The following is a 21,560-nucleotide window of genomic DNA, read 5'->3' as shown; positions in this document are numbered from 1 at the left end:
TGGTTCCACAAAGAACCATTCAGTCAAAGGTTCTTTAAAGAACCATCTCTTTTTTTGCCTTTTTATAATCTGAAGAACCTTATTTCGCCACAAAGAACCTTTTGTGAAACAGAAAGGTTCTTCAGATGTTAAAGGTTCTTTATGGAACCATTCAGACAAAAAGGTTCTTCTATGACACCGTGAAGCACCTTTATTTTTAAGAGTGTAGATCAAAATTGACAGAAAAGACTTCAACATTTTTACAAAAAAGTCTTGAAGTCAAATCAATCTTGAATTCAAATGATTTTTTCCCTATTTCTATTCATCAAAGAATCCTGAAAGAAAATGAAAAAGAAAATGCAAGAAGAAAAAAAACATTGATAATAACAAGAAATGTTTCTTGAGCACCAAGTTAGCATATTAGAATAAGGGATCATGTGATACTGAAGACTGAAATAATGGCTGCTGAAAATTTTGCTTTGCCATCACAGAAATAAATTACATTTTATAATATATTAAAACAGAAATCAGTTATTTTAAAGTTTCCGGTACGAGACTCGAACCCAAAACCTTTGGGTTACGAGTCCAACTCTCTAACCATTAGGCCACAACTTCCCCCATTATTAATAATTAAATATTATTAATTGCAATATATTTCAAAATATTACTGTTTTTATTGTATTTTTGATCAAATAAATGTAGCCTTGGTGAGCATATGAGACAAAAAATCATATCGCCACTAAACTTTTGAACGGTAGTGTTTTGATACATTTTTGGGGAGTCACAAGCTGACTATAAACCTGATGAGCAAATCAAAGATGTTAGAGGCACCCACTGTTGGACAATCTATCTGGGGTAATTTAATTTATGCTTTTCCAATAGCAACCTTGGCTTTACATTGAGTTTACATTGACCAGTGGCTGGTCAATAATTAATTTGATAACTATCTAATCATGATAGACAGCAATACAACAGACCTGCATGCTTCACTGAGGGTAGAAGCGTGTAACATTTGTACCCTGTAGCACCACAATAAATTTGAAAATCCTTGCAAACTGTGACCTGCCGTGAGGACGTCACTTCAGTTCATTAGTTGCCATGAAGTATCGCCAAAATGCTTGGTCTTTTTTGTATTGAATTTGGTGGTGATGCTGTTGCCATGGTGCAAATGCATAGACCATTCTGCAATTCATACAAAGAGTGCACAGAGTGGCTTACATGTCTTCCACTAACATATTGCCTGTTGAGCTGAAAATAAAGAATTCTAGAAGTTAGCACAGAATGTTATGTATTGAGTGGCTAAAAAAACATTCACAGTTCAAGTGGATGGATTTATAGTAACATGATAAAACTACAATGAGTGGGACAAGTGGGAAATAACATGTGAAAGTCACTGACACATGTGCACAGATGATCATGATTCATAAAAAGAGTGATAAGTGTTGCTCGGTGTTGCACTTACTTGAGTTGCTGGCATGGCTTCCACCTCTACTTTATTATTGACCTCCAGGGAGTTCTTGGGGGTAGTGTCTAGCTGAGTCTTGCAATCCATAGACCTGGGGTTATATCATAAAAAATTGATGTGAAAAAAAAGGTATTCATATCTTTTGGATATCCAGAAAGTGTGTGTTTTCATACTATTTTTTTTTAGAGCAGCGACTTACCACACAAATTCACCAGAATTTTTTGATGAACATCTTCTCTCAAATTTCCACTTTCTGCTACCATTTCGCTCTAGGTGTGGGTTGAGTTCTTCCCATTTGTCCAAAGAAGATGGAACTGCTATTGTAAACAAAATGAGGCCATGTTGTTTGACAGAGATATATTATCATACTGCATCCCAAGTAAATCACAAGCAACACCACAGTTTGAGGAATTTGCAGTATGCACATATTAAAGAGGGCAACTACATAACGTTATGTAAGTCTGTAATATTTTCATTGAAAAAGTACTATCCGTTATAGAACCTGTTCAGTTAATGACGTGAAAAATGCATTTTAATTTGTGTAATCGACTGATTTCCCTTTACTGATTTGCAAGATTGCTTCTCAGCATAACAGCCCTTTACTTTGTCTGTCTGACACTTAATACCTGAGTCCAATGAAATCTTTTCAGGTGTGCGAGAACAGGGTATACTCTGATCAGCATCCACTTGGATCAGCTCTGTTTCATCGGCCTTCTTCCTGTACGGTGTGCCCTTAGAAGAAAGAGTGCTCTTCCTGTCTTTGCTGTGTCTTCTCTCACCAGGCTCACTCAGATCTAGCAGGTCCAGAGAGGAGGACAGTACTGGACAAAGGAAGCAAACAGAAAATAAATATCATCCACTTTTATTTGTCTTCTTGCTCCAGAAAGTTCAGTGGTTCTGAAAGTGTGGGATGCATCCCCTGGCCAATGCCAAGTTTTAAGTAGCTAGATTACTAAACAAGCTAGAGCAAAAATGAAATATACAAATTTTGGTCTCAGCAAATTGAGTGAAGGTAGACAGCTCGTTTCACCACAGAGGAACTGAGAGGGTGAAGGTTCTGGAAATCAACATTGTGCCTCATTGTCAAGCAACACTCCCAGGTGCCATTTGATCAATGACTGTAAATAGCGGGATAGAATATACACTTAAGGGTGCTTTCACACCTTGTTTGATTGTCTGTTCTAAAAACGAGTTTGATTGATCCCTCCTTCCCCTGTCCCAACTGGATTGTGGTCACTGTGTTTTTTGGTTTCAAACCATGGTTCGTTTATGTCAGAGTGGAGTCAATTTCTTCTGAAGGCGAATGGAAATGAGATATAAATTCTCTCTGCTTTCAACACATCAGACATGCTTGTCAGGAAAGTGAGTGAGAAAACAGAAATACATAGTTTGACCAATTCATAAGTCATCAACAGCGGTTCATTTTGGTCATTTAGTATGACTGCATTCACTGAGTTTTGCATGAACCATAACCCAGACCACCCTTTTTAGACTTGGGTACGGTTCAAAGGTGTGCACCCGAGTTCAGAAAACAACTTTCACATTATCCAAACGAACTGAACTCTGACATCAAACAAACACGGGTGTGCACCAAAAGTGCAAGTGCAGGGGTGACCAATCCTGCTCCTGGAGGGCCGCTGTCCTGCAGAGTTCAGCTCCAACCCCAATTAAACACACCTGAACCAGTTAATCAAGGTCTTACTAGGCATACTAGAAACTTCCAGGCAGGTGTGATGAGGCAAGTTGGAGCTAAATTCTGCAGGACACCAGCCCTCCATGACCGAGTTCCGAGACCCCTGTGCTAGTGTGAAAGCCTCTTATAAGTACATCAACTTCCTCTCATCCCTTATCCATCCCATTGTGTGTCCAACAGAATAAAACATTAACATTTGTGAGATACTACTATGCATAAATTGATATTAGCTAGCAAGTTTTTGCAGTTGAAGTTCGAATTAGCACATCAACCAAAAGTCCAGAGTTTAAAGAAAAAGAAAAAACATAATAACACATCCTGGTTTAGTTATTGCTCTAGGCACTTATCTACCTGCGTGGTCACAGCAATAAAAGACAGCAGACAGTTCCGACAGCTCAGGGGCCGGTGTCAAATAATCTTTGATGTTGCATGTTCCTCTCCAAGAGAACAAAGAGCGTTTGATATAATGTATATATATATATATATACACACACACACTTCATCAAGAATACTCTCTACAGAACACTGTGTTCTGCTGCAGAGGATGAAGTTCTGAGAAGAATGTGTTCATTCAATATTCAGAGAGAATGTAGTCAGCTTTTCTGATTAGGTGAGATTAAAGCATAAAACTTTTAGATGGTTTATGTTAACCCCCTTTATGTTAACATTAAGAACAGACACTCCGGACATATTCTACTGCTTCGACCCCCTTCCTGCTACCTTTCTGGCTTGCAGAACAGACATCTTCATAACCAGGTGGTAGACAAAATGTCCATGCAGGTCAGTACTGCATATAGATGCCAACATTGAGGATGCATGATCCAAGCCTTGAGGGCTTGACAGCACACCTTCTGAAATCTGGCACAAACATCAGAGCTGAAACCAGGTTACCACCACATGCTTTTGTCTCTGCCGACCACACAAAGACCAGCCTGGACACCAAATACCTCTCAAGACTTTGAGATCTTCTAAAGCCCTTTACTTTAAACCAAGCTGATACAGTGCAATAATCTCAGACAGCAATATAATCAAGAAGTTTCACAATGATTGCCTTCACATGTACAATAAAACATTGATAACTGGGTCAGTTACATATAAGAGTGTCTACGATAAAGAAAAGGAAGAAAAAAATGTTTCAAACTCATGTACCAAGTTCTCAGAAATGCAGTCTTTGCATTCATGTTGGTTTCATATGGTTTTGAAAAACTTTTATAAATGTAATAATAAATAATAATATATTTTTTCTTCCACCTTTAAGACATGTTTATTTTTGAATAAATTAATAGACAACATTGAATGTAATGTTGTTGACTCAACTATCAAAAATCTCATTATAAAAATATTTTAAAAAATCAAAAAAAAAATCTACAGCTCATTATAAAAACCTGACAAACAGAATAACACTATGTTAACATGACATTTTGAAATCATCCACTTTTCTCTGGTTTTGATGTCAAAATAAGCAGAGTTGTGCATAGAATAAGCTGGTAAATGTGGTACTGAAATTGGTATAATGACTAAAAATATATCTAGATTTAGGTGTTTACATGATCTTACACACTGTCGGCTTATTATTATTATTATTTAAATCAATGACTTCACAGTTTGTACTCTGTTTGTTGATGCTTAAGATGTAAAAAATAAATGAAATTTTTGTGGTTTAACATACGTCTTTGCTTTGAATCTCATAAGCTGTCTTAAAGAAAGAAGTATAGGAGTCCTGACGCCTTGATGATTCTGTAACCAAAGCAAGTCATGATTTTTTTACTAAAATGAAAAATGAATCAAAATCTCTCTCAGGAGAATCTACCAGAGAATAGTAATTGAATTTAGAGGCGTTTCTTCTAAAGATTACAGCAGTTCCCATTAAAGACCTGAATATACATTTTTATAATCAGCTCCATTGCTTTTATAGACAGACACTGTTTAAAAAAAGCCTGGTGTTCTTTTAATCATTCAAATTCTTCTTACATTTTAGCTAAATAAGTTAGTCTAATTATGCATAAAAAGTATACAATCATATTAATAAACATGCAAAAAATATTTAGAGTGGTACCAAAAAGAAACTATGACTTCAATGCAGTGTTAACTTGGCAATTGACTCTGGCTTCACATTTCAAGTCAGGCATACTCAACTACACATAGATCAATAACTGACGCTTTTACTATTTGCTTGACAGACTGAAAATCTTTCACACTGTGAAGTAAGTACTTTGTGACATTTTGATTGCAGAAAGTTCTGCCTGGTAATTTCTGAACCTCAATACGCATTACGCTCAAAGGCACAGTAATTAACAGACTGCTGCTTTAAGCAATCCAAAGATCCTCCATTCATAATCTGTTGGTAAATAGAATATGCTGTTTTCCACAATCAGAAAGTAAACAAGACACTCTATAGGGAGTAGGAGTGCTTGTCTTAATTGCTTTGTGGTGCAGACAAGTGAGGGTGCAAGTCAAATAAATACAGTTTTATTTGCTCAGCTTCTCAGTGTGAATTTCATGTCATTTCATTACAGCTGTCATGCAGTAAGAGGCCACATACTTCCTCATTTAGTAATGTGTCTGTCTACTCTGCTCTGCTAACCAGTGGTGAAGACATATATAATGCAGACTACACTATCATTCAAAGGTTTGGGTTGGTTGTGTTTTTGAAAGAAGTCTCTTATGCTCACCCAAATATTTATTTGATCAAAAATACAGTAAAACAGTAATATTGTGAAATATTATTACAAATCAAAACAACTGTTTTCTATTTAAAAACACTTTAAAATCTATTTTATTTGTGTGATGTCAAAGCTGAATTTTCCGCAGCCATTTCTCCAGTCTTCAGAAATCATGCAAACATTCTATTTCAGTGCTCAAGAGAAGCTTCTTATTATTAACACAGTTGAAAATAGTGGTGCTGCTTAATATTTTTTCTGTGGAAACCATGATACATTTATTTCAGGATTCTTTGATGAACAGAAAGAACAGAACAGCACTTATTAAAAAATACAGCATTTACTGTATTACATTTTTTGGTAATGTAAAATTCTTTACTATCACTTTTGATAAATTCAATTCATACTTGCTGAAGTATTCATTTAAAGGGGTCCTATTATGCTTTTTCACTTTTTCAACTTTAGTTAGTCTGTAATGTTGCTGTTTGAGCATAAAAAAGATCTGCAAAGTTACAAAGCTCAAAGTCCACTTCAAAAGGAGATATTTTATTTAACAGAAATCACTTTTCAAAAACTACAACGAACGACTCGTTTGGACTACAACGCATATTTTCCGGGATTTGTGATATCACAAATATCGATGAATGGGACGAGACCTGGTTGAGCTGCACTAGAGAAGGGAACGAGTGTTATCACTATGTCGGAGGCACGCTAGCTTTCCCAAGGCAGACGAACTTAGAGTGGTTACAATCCTCCGGGTTTAAATCGCGCTCAAATTGATTTGATTTTGACGCAATATTTACACTGAAGCTCGCAGGCGGCTATGGTAAGGGGCATGACATTTCCCGACCAGGCACTGAGTGGAGCCAATCACAACACACACTGGCCCAGCTAACCAATCACAGCACATTTTGTATTTCAGAAGGTGGACCTTCATTTAATACAGGAACTATTCGAGCTGTTCATGCCAGACTGGGGAGAGAGATGTTGTAATAATGTAAAAATATGTGAAAAATAATGTGTTTTTTCGAACAACCTAGTATGAGAGCCTGTTCTAGTACACCCCCAAAACAAAATCAAGACTTTGTAAAAGAGCATAATAGGACCCCTTTAAATAAACAAAGTCTTACGGACCCCAAACTTTTGAATGGTGGTATAAAAGCACAAATTCAATTCATCTCAATTCAAGTACAGCTACTTGCTTTGTTTCTTAAAATCTGATTATATTGTACATGAAAATATGCTAAAACTTCCGAATTATAGTGTAATAGTACTGTCACAATTCTCGGGAGGCAAGGAGCGAGGAACGAGGAAACACAGAGATAACTTCAATTCACAGTCTTTAATGATCACACGGGGAACTTAGGAGACACAGGAACACATGGAATGACGTTCGAGGACCGACAAACACTAACTGAAAGGACTGGGGCTTTTAAACACTGGGTGATTGGGAAAACACAGGTGCAAGGAATGACTAATTAAAGGGAACACAGCACACCTGGGGAGGGAAAACACAACACAAAGATTCCAGGGGCGTGACAGTACTCCCCCCTCCCGGAAGGTGCGTCCTCGCACCGTAAAAACAACATGGGGAGGGGAGTGGGTGGGAACTAGGGAGGAGGCTCAGGAGGAGGACGGACACCCGGGAGGGGGCCGGCGGACAGATTCCAGGGAGGAGACGATGGAGGGAGGAGCCAGGGAGCACTGTCGCCGGCTCTCGCACCTGGTTTGACGGGTTGTGCTCAAATGACGTTCGAGGACCGACAAACCCCAACTGAAAGGGCTGGGGCTTTTAAACACTGGGTGATTGGGAAAACACAGGTGCAAGGAATGACTAATTAAAGGGAACACAGCACACCTGGGGAGGGAAAACACAACACAAAGAGTCCAGGGGCGTGACAAGTACAGTGTAGTGGAGTATAGTACAGTGGAGAAGCAGAATTGTTGAGGAAGTATGGGAAGGTCACTATCTGTGGTACCTGCTGTGTTGGAGGTTACTGGGCGGGCAGCTCCATCACACTTGGTCTCGCAGAGGAAATCATCGATGGAAGGGCTCAGCAAGGGACGGCTCTCTTGTTGCTCACTCACCAGCTGAAAAAATCAAGCAGAAGAGTATGATGAGGTCTACATTAATGCACTTGGCCTCCTGTTCTCCTCTTGTTTTAGTTGCAGCCAGCCTCCACTGTGCCATGAGCATCTCTGCATGTGATTGGTAACGCTGGTAGTCACCACCTTTTCAGCTGCTGCCTATTTACAGGATTGAGACGACAATTCTCACCTTGCCCCCCTCTTGCAAACGTCCCTAGCCTGAGAATGTTTCTCCCTCCCATTCTCGCTTAAACAGAAGGAAAGCAGACCAGTAATCACAAATAGCATGTGACGTGCTTGTTTTTCCATTTCAGAGAACATAGTAATTGTGTATGAATGTAATTATGACAAGGTGTGAGGCTGTCTTTATAAAGCCCCTCATCGGTATACTATGTGTTCTATGTGACAGAATGTGTGTATGTTCTCTTAAAAGACTGGCATAGAGGTGGCCCTGTGTCTAACAGAATGGGAAAAAACACATCAATCATCATCTGGTTGTTCTCATAGTGTTCATTCAGCCATGCCACAGTCTCATCAGAGGAGAGCACTTTTGTGGGCAGTCAGTGCATGGCTACAGCAAATCTGCATTTTCAGCCATAACTACCTCTCTTTTGAAAACTTAATCCTTTAGTCAGAAGAGAGACATACATTTGCAACATTAAGTGGATCCCTGATGTTTAATCTGTGTCCTCAGTGTGGTTAAATTAATTAATTTCTTTCTACATGTTGCAGCACATACTAAAATAAGGGCTAGCGTATTTGTGATACAGGATTTGCATCAGAATCTTTCGGGATTGATTTCTAGTTAAATGTTTCTGTACTGTAGTAGAATTTTATTGATAACTCCATATCTAAAGAGGTATATTACTATATAGTGACCTGGGAAACAGGCTAGTCAATTAATTGGATTTGATAATCTTCATTGTTCACATCATTTAAGACACAAAGGCTGATCACACCAGTTGAGGCAAACATTTCTTACTGTATCTTCACCCTCTTGGACTCCTTCTCCCTTCTCTCTCTCTCTCTCTCTCTCTCTCTCTCTTAAACCAGATTTGCTTATGCGACTGGAAGGCAGCTAGCTACCAAGCTAACATTTGCTAATGTGTGAATAAGTAGCTACTTGAATTTGTATTTAGTAGAACTGATGTATGTGAATATATGTGAATATATTCTTTTGCCCAGTACTAATTTGATAACCTGGGTTTCTGTCTGTAAGGTAACAGTGTTTTTAAAAGTTGTAAGTTCACGGTCATATCCACCAGTAACAACACGCTGGGGGTAAATGTGATGTTTGTATCGAGTGCTTTGAAGGTCAAAAGTCGCTAAACACACTGTGAACGAATGTAGCGGGATAGATATAGCAGAATGTGCTAATGAGCAGAAAATATTAATTTAGTTTCCATCTGTTTGCTAATTAGCATGCAAAAGGACACTACCATTCGAAAGTTTAGGGCCAGTAAAATTGTCAAAGATACAGTAATAACTGTATTATTGTGAAATATTATTAGAATTTAAAATAACTGTTTCTATTTTAATATATTTTAAAATATAATTGATTTCTTTGATGTCAAATCTGTATTTTCAGCAGTCATTACTCTAGTTTTCAGTATCACATGATCCTTCAGAAATCAGAAATGCTGATTTGATTTTCTAACTTACTTTTGAAAATAGTTGTGCTGCTTCAATTTTTTTGTTGAAACTGATACGTTTTTTGATGAACAGAAAGTTCAAAATAGCATCATTTTTTTACAGAAATCTTTTTTAGCATTATAAATACTGTCACTTTTCACCAAATGCAGCCTTGCTGAATAAAAAAAATAATTGTACTGACTTTTGAACGGCTTTAATTAGCTTACAGCTAAAAATTAGGTTGTAGATATGAAATTGTTGTATTGTTATGTGAAATTGCCCGTAATTGTATTTATTCTACACAGCTGTACTCAAGAAAATATAAATATGCTGCTCTCAAAGTCACCTGAATTTAATGCTTTGAAGCTGTTTTTACAAATTCCCCTGCATGGGTGAGAAGAGAATCCCCTCTGTGACCCAGTATGGATGAAAGGCTAAACACCCCTGGTTTGCATGTTGCTGACATTTGTTTCTTGCAAATAGTGCTAAGATACTTATGTCATCAGAATGTTTCTGGTTGTAAAACAGCACGCATGTAATTTCATGTCACATTCACATATCCTACATATGGCCTTAACAACAACAGACACTTCAAGCAACGCTGCTTAAATTAACGGATTGTTGCATGTTTATCTTATAAAGCAAATTGATTAAGAAACTCTGAACTTATCAAGACTAGCTTAATTGAGGGCTGCTGTATTTCCCCTTGAATGTCTTTTTAATTTGTCCCGGGCTTAAATAAGACCATAGAGACATAAATCCATCAGGAATTAATCTAGAGATGGACACAGAAATGTTTTTTTAATTAATGATAATGAAAAAATGGATTATACTTCTCTAAGCAAAAACTAGTTGTGCTTGACATTTTTCTGGTGTATATTCTACCTTCAAACTGTACAAAGGTTTGTGATCTCCTCATACAGTAGCTTGACAGAAGCTTTGAAATAAACACTGAATATTCATGAATAACACGAGCAGTGTATGTTGGCCAGAGCGCTTGGGAGAACATTCCTGTTGTGAGAGCCTGTGCCAGAACGCTGACCCAGCAGTCTTAATTGGGTTGCACAGACAACTCTGGCTCTGCTGCTGTGAGTGAGGAGATGTATTCCTTCGTTGGCTGGAATGTCTGATCTTACCCAAGCTGAACTCCTGCTGTTACAACACCTTGCACATTTTTGATGGAAGTCAAGAAAATGACGGTACTCTGTCTTCCAACTGTTGTCTTTGCCTAGCATCTTTCTTTAGCATTCGATAGGGAAAAAAAAAAAAAAAACATATGCAGAAACATAGTCTTATTTAACAGCTCAGATCTGCTGAGATTAATTTAAATGTAAGTACATAGTAGTTAAGGCCACTTAATATAAAGTGGGACCTTAAATTACCCTGCTTCTAAATAAAGCAGTTATTTTTATTTCGTTAAAAACAGGCCAAAAGAGACCTCCGAACTAGTTGAGCATTGGAAAGGGAAAAAAAAAAAAAAAAACATATGCAGAAACATAGTCTTATTTAACAGCTCAGATCTGCTGATCAGTAAGCATTTGAAGTGTCAGGCTGGGTGATGTAACAGCATTTTCCGTCCGGATGTTTTATTACTATAGATGAGCTGGATTTGGGGCTCATTTTTAATTTGCCCCTATGTAAGTCTTATTATAAAAGCATAACTTCCTCCCTTGTGAATGCCAGCAGAACAAGGGCCATTATTTTGGAAATATTTTGGGCTCTGCTATTTAATTAGATTCCCCTGTATTCAGTTTAAAACAGTTTGTCACTTTAGGCACAAATGGGTTGCTGACATTAATAGGAATTATTAAGGGGAAAAAACTCATTCTTGTAATTAGAGCAGATAACTGCAGTCACGTTGCAGAACACCTTTTTTATTAACTCAGTCTGATTATTTCAGTGGCAGGCTAGTTGATAGAGGATTTACCTGGCTGTTCTGTCTGAGAGAAGCAAACACATTTGGCTTTTGTCTTCTGTCAAAGGTGCATTCTGTTTGGTGCTAATTTAAAAAGTTTTACACATTAGGAAATAAACTGTTATCTGAATACATTCACATGAGATGAAGACTTAAAGTTTTCTATAAAAATAGTTTTAATTACTTGCGGTCCGGATCACCATGACGTGACCACTGACCACTAAACGTCAGAGACTCCTCGCGCTCCGCTCATTAGCTGCCGCCTCTGTAGATACGCTAGTAGTGTAGTGTAGTTTGGTGATGCGAGAAATTTACACAGCGAATTAATGCTAAATATTATTCTGTTTTACCAGTTTAACTGTACTGATTGTACGACCTGTAGATGCAAAAAAAAAAGGTATGAAGCCAGAAGACAGAAAGATCAACAAAGACAAAAACGAGAGTAAACATCGCTACGGAAGCCACAAGGTGGTAAGATTTGATGACGAAGAAAATCCTGAGTAGTGATGCCCAAGTTGCTTCTTTTTGTTGGGCAGGTAAGAGAATGAATTATTGTTAAAGTAACCATTCTCTAAAACTAGTATCCGTGTAATTTACATAAAATTTACAACAGATGACAGAGCAGGGTCTAGAACCATTGGTGTACTTAAAAGTACACAAAGAAAAGTGAAGCTAACGCTATAAAAAACTAGCTACTGGTGGCACCTTATGTATGTTTTCAAACACTTATTTTATTCAATATGATTATAGGTACAATATTTATAGGTACCACAAACTTTGTAATCCGATTAAAATAATCGTGCACACCTGTATACATTTCAAACAAAACTTATGCGCATGTGCACAGCATCTGTCATCGCATTCAGAGAAAAGCAGAGAAAGCGATTATTAGCATTTTTACCTTGTTGACATATCTAAAAATGCTTTTTCTTACGTATTTTTATTTTGAATTATTATAGTAGGTTGCATGTAAGCATAGGTGCAGGTACATTTGCCAATAAAAATATCACACAAGTGCTATATATAGCAATATAACTATAACTATAGTTCTACATTTTACACACAGTATTGCAAGTTGCTTGTGGTCTGTTTTTGCTCCGCCAATAAAAGTAATTCCAATCGAAGTCAAAGATGATTGCAAAATAAACAGCTACACCTCTGAACAACACCGATAGTGGTGTTTCCTGAATGAATCAGTGTTTTGAACGAATCGGTTGAATGAATGATTCAGTGGCTCATAAAGGTTTGTCGCCACCTATTGTCGTATTGATAATATAAGAAATAGTCTATTTCGTATAAGAAATAGTCACTAAATAATAATAGAAGCCAATAGAAGCATGATGCCTTTGGGCCCTATTTTAACGATCTAAGCGCATGGTCTAAAGCGCACGGCGCAGGTGCACTCAGGCCATGTCCGAATCCACTTTTGCTAGTTTAACGACGGGAAAAATGGTCGGCGCATGGTCTAAAAGGGTTGTCCCTATTCTCTTAATGAGTAATGGGTGTGTTTTGGGCTTAACGTGCAATAAACCAATCAGAGTCTCATCTCCCATTCCTTTTAAGAGCCAGTTGCGCTCGTGCCATGGCGGATTTGCTATTTACACGGTGGAATTTGTAAGCGCAAAGACAGAACACGTCTCCAGAGATGAAACGGAGCTGCTCGTGCACGAGCAAAAAGGTAGCCTAATTCTGATACATGCAATGACTATCCATTATGACATGTAGGCATTTTTATATTTATGTAGCCTACACAATAATAATACAATTTACATTGCAATCCTTTAATTTTTTATATTTGGCATGTTTGTGTGCTGGTGTGCGTCCCTGTGTGTGTAATAAGCAGAGTGTACGCGCGCTGTGGACCCGCCTATACTAACGCGCTCTTTAAATAACAAAAAAACTACTGCACCATTGACTTTAGACCAGGTTTTTGTTGGTCAATGGCGCAGTGCAGTCTATTTCAGTTGCCTCAAAATAGCAACGCACCAGCAATGCGCCTGAACACACTTTGTTTTCAGACCAGCACAAATGGGCGCAAATACATTTGCTATTTAAACAAAAAGTGGCGCAGGACGTGAAAATGACTACTGTGTCGAGCTGAAACTAGCAAAAAACATTTGCGTTGCGGGTGGCGCCACATTGCGCCGGGTGTATGATAGGGCCCTAAATCTCCTTGGGTGTTTTTATTATTTAATTTACACCTTACAATATTGAGAACATTTTAATATTTCTGCTTTTATTTAAAGCCATATTCCCATTGAAAATGAGTGTGCATTTCTCTGCAATCTGTTCCTCATAATTTGAAGGAAACCAGGCATTCACAATTGTCCCTCAGAAAATACAACATAAAAGCATTATTAAGTAAAAATAATACATTGACATTGTTAAATATAGTCATGGGGCTCACTATAAACTCAAACAATGAATATTGCCACGTTATATTCAGCCAAGACTTGAACATCAAGGTCACATAGTTTGGCCTTAATTAGGATTTGATTATTCTTGTAGTGCATAATGTACTATTCTGAGATTCATTGTGCTTCTGATGTCCCATCTTCCCATGATACTCAGAGGCATTTATAGAAACTACATTTAGCCCTGTGAATGCTGATTACCCTTTCAAGACACGGCAAATTGTACAGTAATTGTAAAGCAGAGTAAACCTACTGATTGGATATGTAAGAAAAAAATAATGGTGATGAACAACTCAGGAATTCCTTTATCTATATGAAAAGGAATTTTCTTCAGTTGTTCTCAGCTACGCTTTATCACAACGCAAGCATTTTGTACCTCCTCATTTTTGTCTTTGTGTTTGAGCCAGAGTGCAAATCCTGAATTATGTCATGGAAAACTTCAACTAATTGTGTCATGTGGGTTTAGCTCCTGGTGGCAACTCCAAGATATTGTTGTCAAGGGAACCTGGAACCAGTTTAGCTAGCGGGAGTCTTAAGGGGGAGAGTTAGGGAGGGAGGTTGAGGGAGGTATGAGCTCATGTGAGGCAATTATTAGTGTTATAAATAACAGCACCAACATACACAACTGCATTATGTATGAAGAAATTAGTTTCAGAAGCATATACCATGTTGAAGACCTGTACTATTTTATCTTGTGTGTGAGGTCAGTACAATTAGCCTAACTGCATAATTGATATGATATTTGAACCAAAAGTGTTTACGCAACACAAGCAAATAAAATATTTAAAAACAATCAGAAGTACAAATAAGAACGCCTGGTTCTAACAATGACTAAGTTAAAAAACCTGCTTCTTATATGTCATTCACGCAGTGAATTCCTGGCTAATTATAAAATCTTTCTCTTCAGATAAAGAGTTCATCCGTAAAGTTCTGCAATTTACTTGAAGTGACAGCAGGTGTTTAAATATCCACAGTATTAAATGGTTTAGGGACACAGCGGTAATTTCTCAAAAGAACATTATTCAGGCTTTTTATAAATATCCTAATATCTATAAATACCCTAATATAACCGAATGACACCCAAATAAACTTTACCAGTGAAATCAACTTATTGTTTGGGCCTTTACTTGTTTTACAAGACTACAGTTACAGGTTTCACATTGTGGTAAATAGGACAGTATTGATCTGATAACACTCTGGCATCAGTATTGACAAGACTTTACACAGAGGAATGATGCTGTGCTTCACATGCCATGTTCGATCTCACCTGATTTGAAAATGAACTAACCTTCACGCTATTATGGACAAGGCAACAGAGTGCAGTTGGCTTCAGGTCACCGGTCTATTGATTGTTGACTGATTACAAAACTAACCACTACATGCTTTGCAAAGGCATATTTGAATCATGTGTCATTTAGTGACTGGTGAAGGAAGAGTGGAAACCAGTTGAGCGCTACAAAAGCTTAATGTAATGCAATTATTACTGAGTTCAGAATCTGTCTTGCATCAATACACCACACAGACATGAACTACACAGATAATAGTGTTACAAGTACACACATAAACACAACTATAAAGATTAAAACACAGAACGAGCCACAGACCACACAGGCAATGACAAGATGAACTATAAAGCAGTGACAGTGGGATTTCTTAGACAAATATCAACCTCTAAAGAGCAAGGAAATGTTTTTGCAAGAAAAGTTCCAATAAATTTGTTTTGCTATTATATCATATCAACAGTTTGATGCATGTAAAATTAGAGATGCAATACTATTAAAATCCTGTATTAAATTGCTTTATTTGACAATTCCATGCTAATTTGTCTGATAAATTACAAATGAAAATGCAAAATAATTTTAGATTATTGTGATTGTGATTTATTGAGTGTTGATGATGGCAATGGTAATCTAAATGTAAAAATAGACTGAACTAAATATAAAATATTGACTGATACCCAGGGTTAACTAAAACTAAAACCACAAAACAATTTCTGTTACTTAATAAAATAATATACATATATATATATATATATATATATACACACACACACACACATAAATACACACACACACACACACACACACACATATATTTCAGCTCAGCTAGTTGCCAAGACAGCATTTCTAATTTTCATTTATCTTGAATTACTTGAATAAATAACTAAATAACTAAAACTAAAACTGAAAAAAAGAATGAAAAATATAAACATAAAAAAAATAGGAAAAATGACAAAAACAACAAAATTACTATAATATAAAAACTAATTCAAAATATTATCTCAATGACAATGATATTAAAATAACTGTGCTGATAACCTTGGTGATAAACTTCATAAATAATCTGATAACTGATATAGCACTGATATTGTGCATTGCTATATAAAATATACTTAAAGCAATGTTAATTATATCAAACTGAACTGCTTATGAGGTATATTACAATTTAAAAGCATGTGTTGAAGTGTTTCCCTATTTTTACAGCTTGAATATGTGATCTATTTTGTGATTGTGGCAACAAATCCTGCACCATAACTAAACATAAAACTAAGATTTAAATCCATGTGTGTCCCATGTGTTCATCTGAAATGCTCATTTCTATTGTCCCCATTCTATTTCCTGTGACAAGCCTTGCCTGATGTGAAAAGCTCAATTTTCTACCCCACAGAGTTGCCCTGAATGAAATAAAAAAGCCTGTGTTAGCTGTTGTGCTGTTAGAAATTTGTGATGGCAGAGACACACTGTGATTTTTATTTCTGTTAGGCTAAAAGGTGGAGGTTAGACATGTGATGGTCAAAGCTTTTCCTTTAGTTATCATCACCATGCAGCGAGAACGGATGTGCTGTTTCACTATGGCGGTAGCTGCAGTAGTAGCCCACCTTGTTTGTCACCGTGAGGAGGGGCTTGCCTTCTGAGGACGCCTTATTGGGTATCTCCTTCAGGACCATGGCAACGGTCTTATCTGCAGCCCTAGAGTCTTTCCCCTACAACAGTGAAATCAACAATGACTTGTGTCAGGACAGAATGTTTAGATATTCCAAGTATTATTCGTCCTACTGTGCTTAAAGGCTCAATGATTTATATGCTATAAGGTTGATATGATCACACTGAAAGCAAAATGAAACACTGCCTGAAGCCACACATGAAAACAGCTGTATGGAACATCAATACATTCTTTCTCACATCATCCTCAGTTTTACTCTGCGTGATGAAGTGCGATATCACAAAGAGGCCACTGCAGTCATGCGAGTGATAGGGCGACTGTCGTCAACTGCTATTATCTGTGCTACAGAGACAGAGACGTATGGCCAGTCTGAACAGGGAAGACAGCATCATATTACTCCAAGGCCAAGTTATATAATGGGTTAAATTGAATTGGCAAGCTCTAGTCAGCTTACCTTAACTTGCTCTGAGTGAATGCAATGTCCAGAGAAATTACACTTACATTAACCTCTAAAATATATTAATAACAAAGCCAAAAGTATGGACAAAAGTATCTATCCATCTATTATTCTCTCTATCATTCTATATATTGTTCTTTCGGTCCATAAGGCTTATAAAGTTTCAAACCTCAAAAAGTTTTCAGAACAAGGCTTTGTCAAGCCAACATTCAAAGTTTGTCTAGACCAGTTTTGCTTTTTTACAAAAAATGTAAATGACAAATACGAACTCAATTCTAATAAAAAAATAAAAATACAGTAACAATTTAAAATTCAACTAATTTTAATTATGCTTATTTACATGGTGTGCCCTCATAAAAACATAATCAATAGCGAAACATCCATTTCTAAAGTCTGTCGGCTTCATTCAAAGTTTGTCTCGACAAATTTAGCTTTTTTTTAACTTAAAAAACGACAAACACTAACTCAATTCTAAATAGAAATACAGTAAAAATTACATTTAAAATTCAATTTTAATTATACTTATTTACATACAAATTTAAATTTACAGATACAGTGTGCCCTCATAAAAACATAATCAATGACTAAACATCCATTGCTAAAATCTCTCCATCCATCCATCCATCCATCCATCCCTCCATCTATCCATCCATCCACTGATTGTTCTTTCTGTAAAGTTTTAAACAATTTTTCAAACCAAAGATTTGTCAAGGCATTTCAATTTCTACATTTCAATTCTAATTAAAATTCTAATTATTCCTTCATTTACTTATTTACATTCAAAATTCAAATGTAGATATGGGCTGCCTTAATAAAAACATAATCAATGGCAAAATATCTGTCTAAGCATTTCTTTTTCCTATTATTTTATCTATTTTTTTTTTTAAATCATTCTGTCATTTTTGTGTCTGCAAAGCTGGTTTCATATAACAGGAGTTTTAGGCGATTTATCCCAGATTTTCCCCTCCCGAGAATCGGAGAGAAAATGTTGTTGAAGACCTCGGTTGGTTCCGATAGTCGGCACGGATTATTTGGTAATGTGAGGTATTTACAGATCGAATCTTGCACCTCCCGATCTGCTCGCACACAAATCGGGGCCTCCCCAATCATATCAAACATGTTTGATATTTAGGATTTTAAATCGGGAAGATGACAGCTATGATTACATCAGTACTATCACAGTAGCCAATGCGCGACCGCAAAACAAGCTGCTGTACGGGCCCGTTGGATAGTGGAGATGGAGGATACTGCTTGTGGAAGTTTTGCAATAACACGACTATCTGTATAATGTGTCGAAAGCGTACTACAACCGTAAGGAGTGTAGAAAACTGCTAAGCACGCTAGGTAACATATGTAAACATTTGTTGAAACATCAATGACAATCTGCTGCATGAAATCACGCGAGGCGCTCCCTTCGACATGATAATCTTGAGAATATCTTGTAGTGTGTGATGGGCCACAATTTTCAAATCTTGTAGTGTGTGCATGTTTAAATTTTCAGGGAAAAAAATCTGCAAAGATTCTACTTATGTGTGTGCTACAACCAGATTTCATAATCGGTTACGATTTTAAAACTCTTATAGTCTGAGCCCGGCTTAAGGCCTTGCAGGCTTTTTAAACTTTTCCCCCCAAAACTTTCAAAGAAGGATTTGTCAAGCCAACATTCAAAGTTGTTTTTAACAAATTAATTAAAAATGTAATAAAACATTGCAAATGACTAATTCTAATTAAAAATTAATTGTTATTCTACTGCTTTACATTCAAATTTGAATGCAGATATGGACCACCCTCATAAAAAAAATAATCAATTGGCAAAGCATCCATTGCTAAAGTCTCACACATGCTGTACAGTAAAAATCTGATCTGGCCACTAGCAGTTTGAACAGTCAGCCTTAAATAAAACACCATGCACCTCTACATTTCAAATTCTAGTCTGGTGTGGTGACTTCGGCATTAGATTTCATAAATATGAAATAGTGCATCCTTGCAAAATCTTGTTCTATTAAAAAACCTCACACAATTTACACCTTAAAACTTTCCAGCCATCTTTTTTCAATAAAATGTAATCCCTGACGGTCTAATCTAGCATGGCTCTGCCATTAGAGATAAGAAAAGTAATCTCTCTCTCTGAATCACAATGTCGTCATTCTTAAAACGAAAAGTGCTCAATTCATTCACTCTACCCTGTGATTGTGTCTTAGTGGTCTAGTGCCATTGTGTGTATGTGACCTGAGAGACATCTCTCCAGAGAATATAATGCTATTAATGGAGACCAAAAACACTTGTGTCTGCAGACAAACTTCTACATCTTACTAGACTGATATAAAGTGTAAGTGTTTTTAAATTAAAAATGTAAAGTCTTTACAAGGGGAAGAGTCTTCTCTGCATCATAATTTCTCTTTGTCATCTGGCTTTGTCTATCCTGTTGCGCAAGATTAATGTTTTGTTTGTGGTCTAAGACACCGCAAAGTCATTTTAATAGCTCATAAAATGTTTAACTTTGCATCAGACAGATACTAAAATACTTTTCTTATTCTATTGAGAAGTGAGTATAGAAAAAAAATTTATTTAAAAAAAACTTAAACTGTTCTCCATAAAAAAAAATATTACATTACTTAAGTCTGAGGTCTCACAGACTCCGGATATAAAACATGAATAGTTTAAATAAATGTAATATAATAAAAATTTAACTGTTATTGCCTTTGTGATATCAATGTAATAGAAAATCTTGCCTGTATTTTTATCTGGAAAAACAATCTGCATGTAAACTTCTGTTCACATGTTTGGGGTTGGTAAGATTTTTTGAAAAATATTTTTCTTTTCTTTATTTTTATCTTTGATACCAAAGATAAAAATAAAGAAAATAAGATACCAAATCTTGTGCACACCAAAACTGCATTTATTTATAATTTTTTTTTGCAAAAATATATTAAAATCATTTTTTTTTTAAATTATGACAATTTAAAATAACATCTATTTTATATATTTTAAATTTTAATTTATTTCTGTGATGTCAGAGCTAAATGTTTAGTAGCTATTACTTTGCTCTTCAGTGTCACATGATCCTTCAGAAATCATTCTGATATGCTGATTTGGTGCTCAGAACATTTCTTGCTATTATCAATGTTGAAAACAGTTGTGCTGCTATATTTTGTGGAAACTCTGATACTGTTATTTTTTTCCAGGATTCTTTGATGAATAGAAAGTTCAAAATAAAAGCATTTATTTGAAATAGAAAACTTTTGTAACATCATAAATGTCTTTACTGTCACTTAAGGTGAATTTAAATCATCCTTGCTGAATAAAAGAAGACATGTGAAACATTAAAAACATTGTGTGTGCTAGAAAAATTAATTGAAATTTCACAATTGAACTGCATTTACACTACAGTCAATACAGCTAACTGTTTACACAAACTACAGGTGAGTTGAACTCATTATTTGTGAGACAGGGGCGCAAATCAGTTGTGGAAATAAGTGAAATGCTTCTATTACCTCATCTTATGATGTAAATAATTTCACAAGTGCCTGGTATCAGTGGTGCTGAACTAATAGATTCTTTGATGAGTAAAAATAAATTGAATATTGCTACATTGTAACTTTCTCAAAAAGGGGATATCTCAAGTAATTAATTATACTCAGTTGATTTAACAGTAGTAATCTCACCTTTTTATGCCAATATGCAAATTAACATCTCCTGCACGATTTTCACAATTTTCACTCATTTGTAAACCATCATATATCCAAATGATCTTGGAGGCACAATGCATGGGTTTAATTAATATATTTAACTTATTTAGTTTAAAAAGAAATATTTAGAAAGATAGCAGTAATCTGTTTCTGATGTGTGACAAGAATTTATGTGGTTTAACATTCATGAGTTGAAATCAAATGAGAGGAACAGTATTTTGTGTGATCTCCATGTGAGGAAAAGGAGAGCTTCCCCCATTTCGTGAGAGTATGACAGACCGTCCAAACGTGTCTGTCATCCCCGACCCCCCCACGATGGGAGACGCTTGCGGCTTTCTCCCCATGTCGGCCACCCCTAATCATACACCAGACTGTGCCCCTACTCCAGTTCTTGTGGGCCGACCCATCTCGTGAGAGGACGCCATAAGCCCTCCTCTGCTGCTGTTAATGCCATGCCCATCTACACCAGTGCATGACTGTCTCAGGGACCTGGCACTAGCACATCCTCTGGACTGCACCCGTATGCAGCCTCTATCATGCTACCTACACAGATGGAGATGTCTGCCAGGAGTGTCGCCTTGGATTCTCCACACAATCCAATTCGACTACATTCTTCAGTTTCGTC

At 36.5% G+C, this 21,560-nt stretch overlaps 1 protein-coding gene across 3 annotated transcripts in view; it reads right to left on the bottom strand.

Moving 5' to 3' along the window:
- The window catches only part of LOC107732026 (PEX5-related protein-like), a 37,717-nt gene extending 20,879 nt beyond the window's left edge, over window positions 1–16,838 (bottom strand). The window contains exons 1-6 of one of the 3 annotated variants that reach the window (XM_016543256.1): window positions 16,725–16,838; window positions 7,777–7,888; window positions 2,071–2,265; window positions 1,644–1,764; window positions 1,442–1,535; window positions 1,198–1,227 (exon numbers count right to left, since the gene is read on the bottom strand). In XM_016543256.1, coding sequence (XP_016398742.1) covers window positions 1,198–1,227; window positions 1,442–1,535; window positions 1,644–1,764; window positions 2,071–2,265; window positions 7,777–7,888; window positions 16,725–16,793 — 621 coding nt within the window. In that variant the 5' untranslated portion in view covers window positions 16,794–16,838. The remainder of the gene's footprint in view (window positions 1–1,197; window positions 1,228–1,441; window positions 1,536–1,643; window positions 1,765–2,070; window positions 2,266–7,776; window positions 7,889–16,724) is intronic. The other 2 variants (XM_016543257.1, XM_016543255.1) reach the window with 2 other exon arrangements.
- Window positions 16,839–21,560: the final 4,722 nt, after the last annotated feature.

This window comes from Sinocyclocheilus rhinocerous, unplaced genomic scaffold (genome assembly GCF_001515625.1).
Source record: "Sinocyclocheilus rhinocerous isolate Xijiao unplaced genomic scaffold, SAMN03320098_v1.1 scaffold1120, whole genome shotgun sequence".
Taxonomy (NCBI): Eukaryota; Metazoa; Chordata; class Actinopteri; order Cypriniformes; family Cyprinidae; genus Sinocyclocheilus; species Sinocyclocheilus rhinocerous.
The sequence above is the reverse complement of the archived record's forward strand: the minus strand, read 5'-3'. Positions and strand labels throughout refer to the sequence as shown.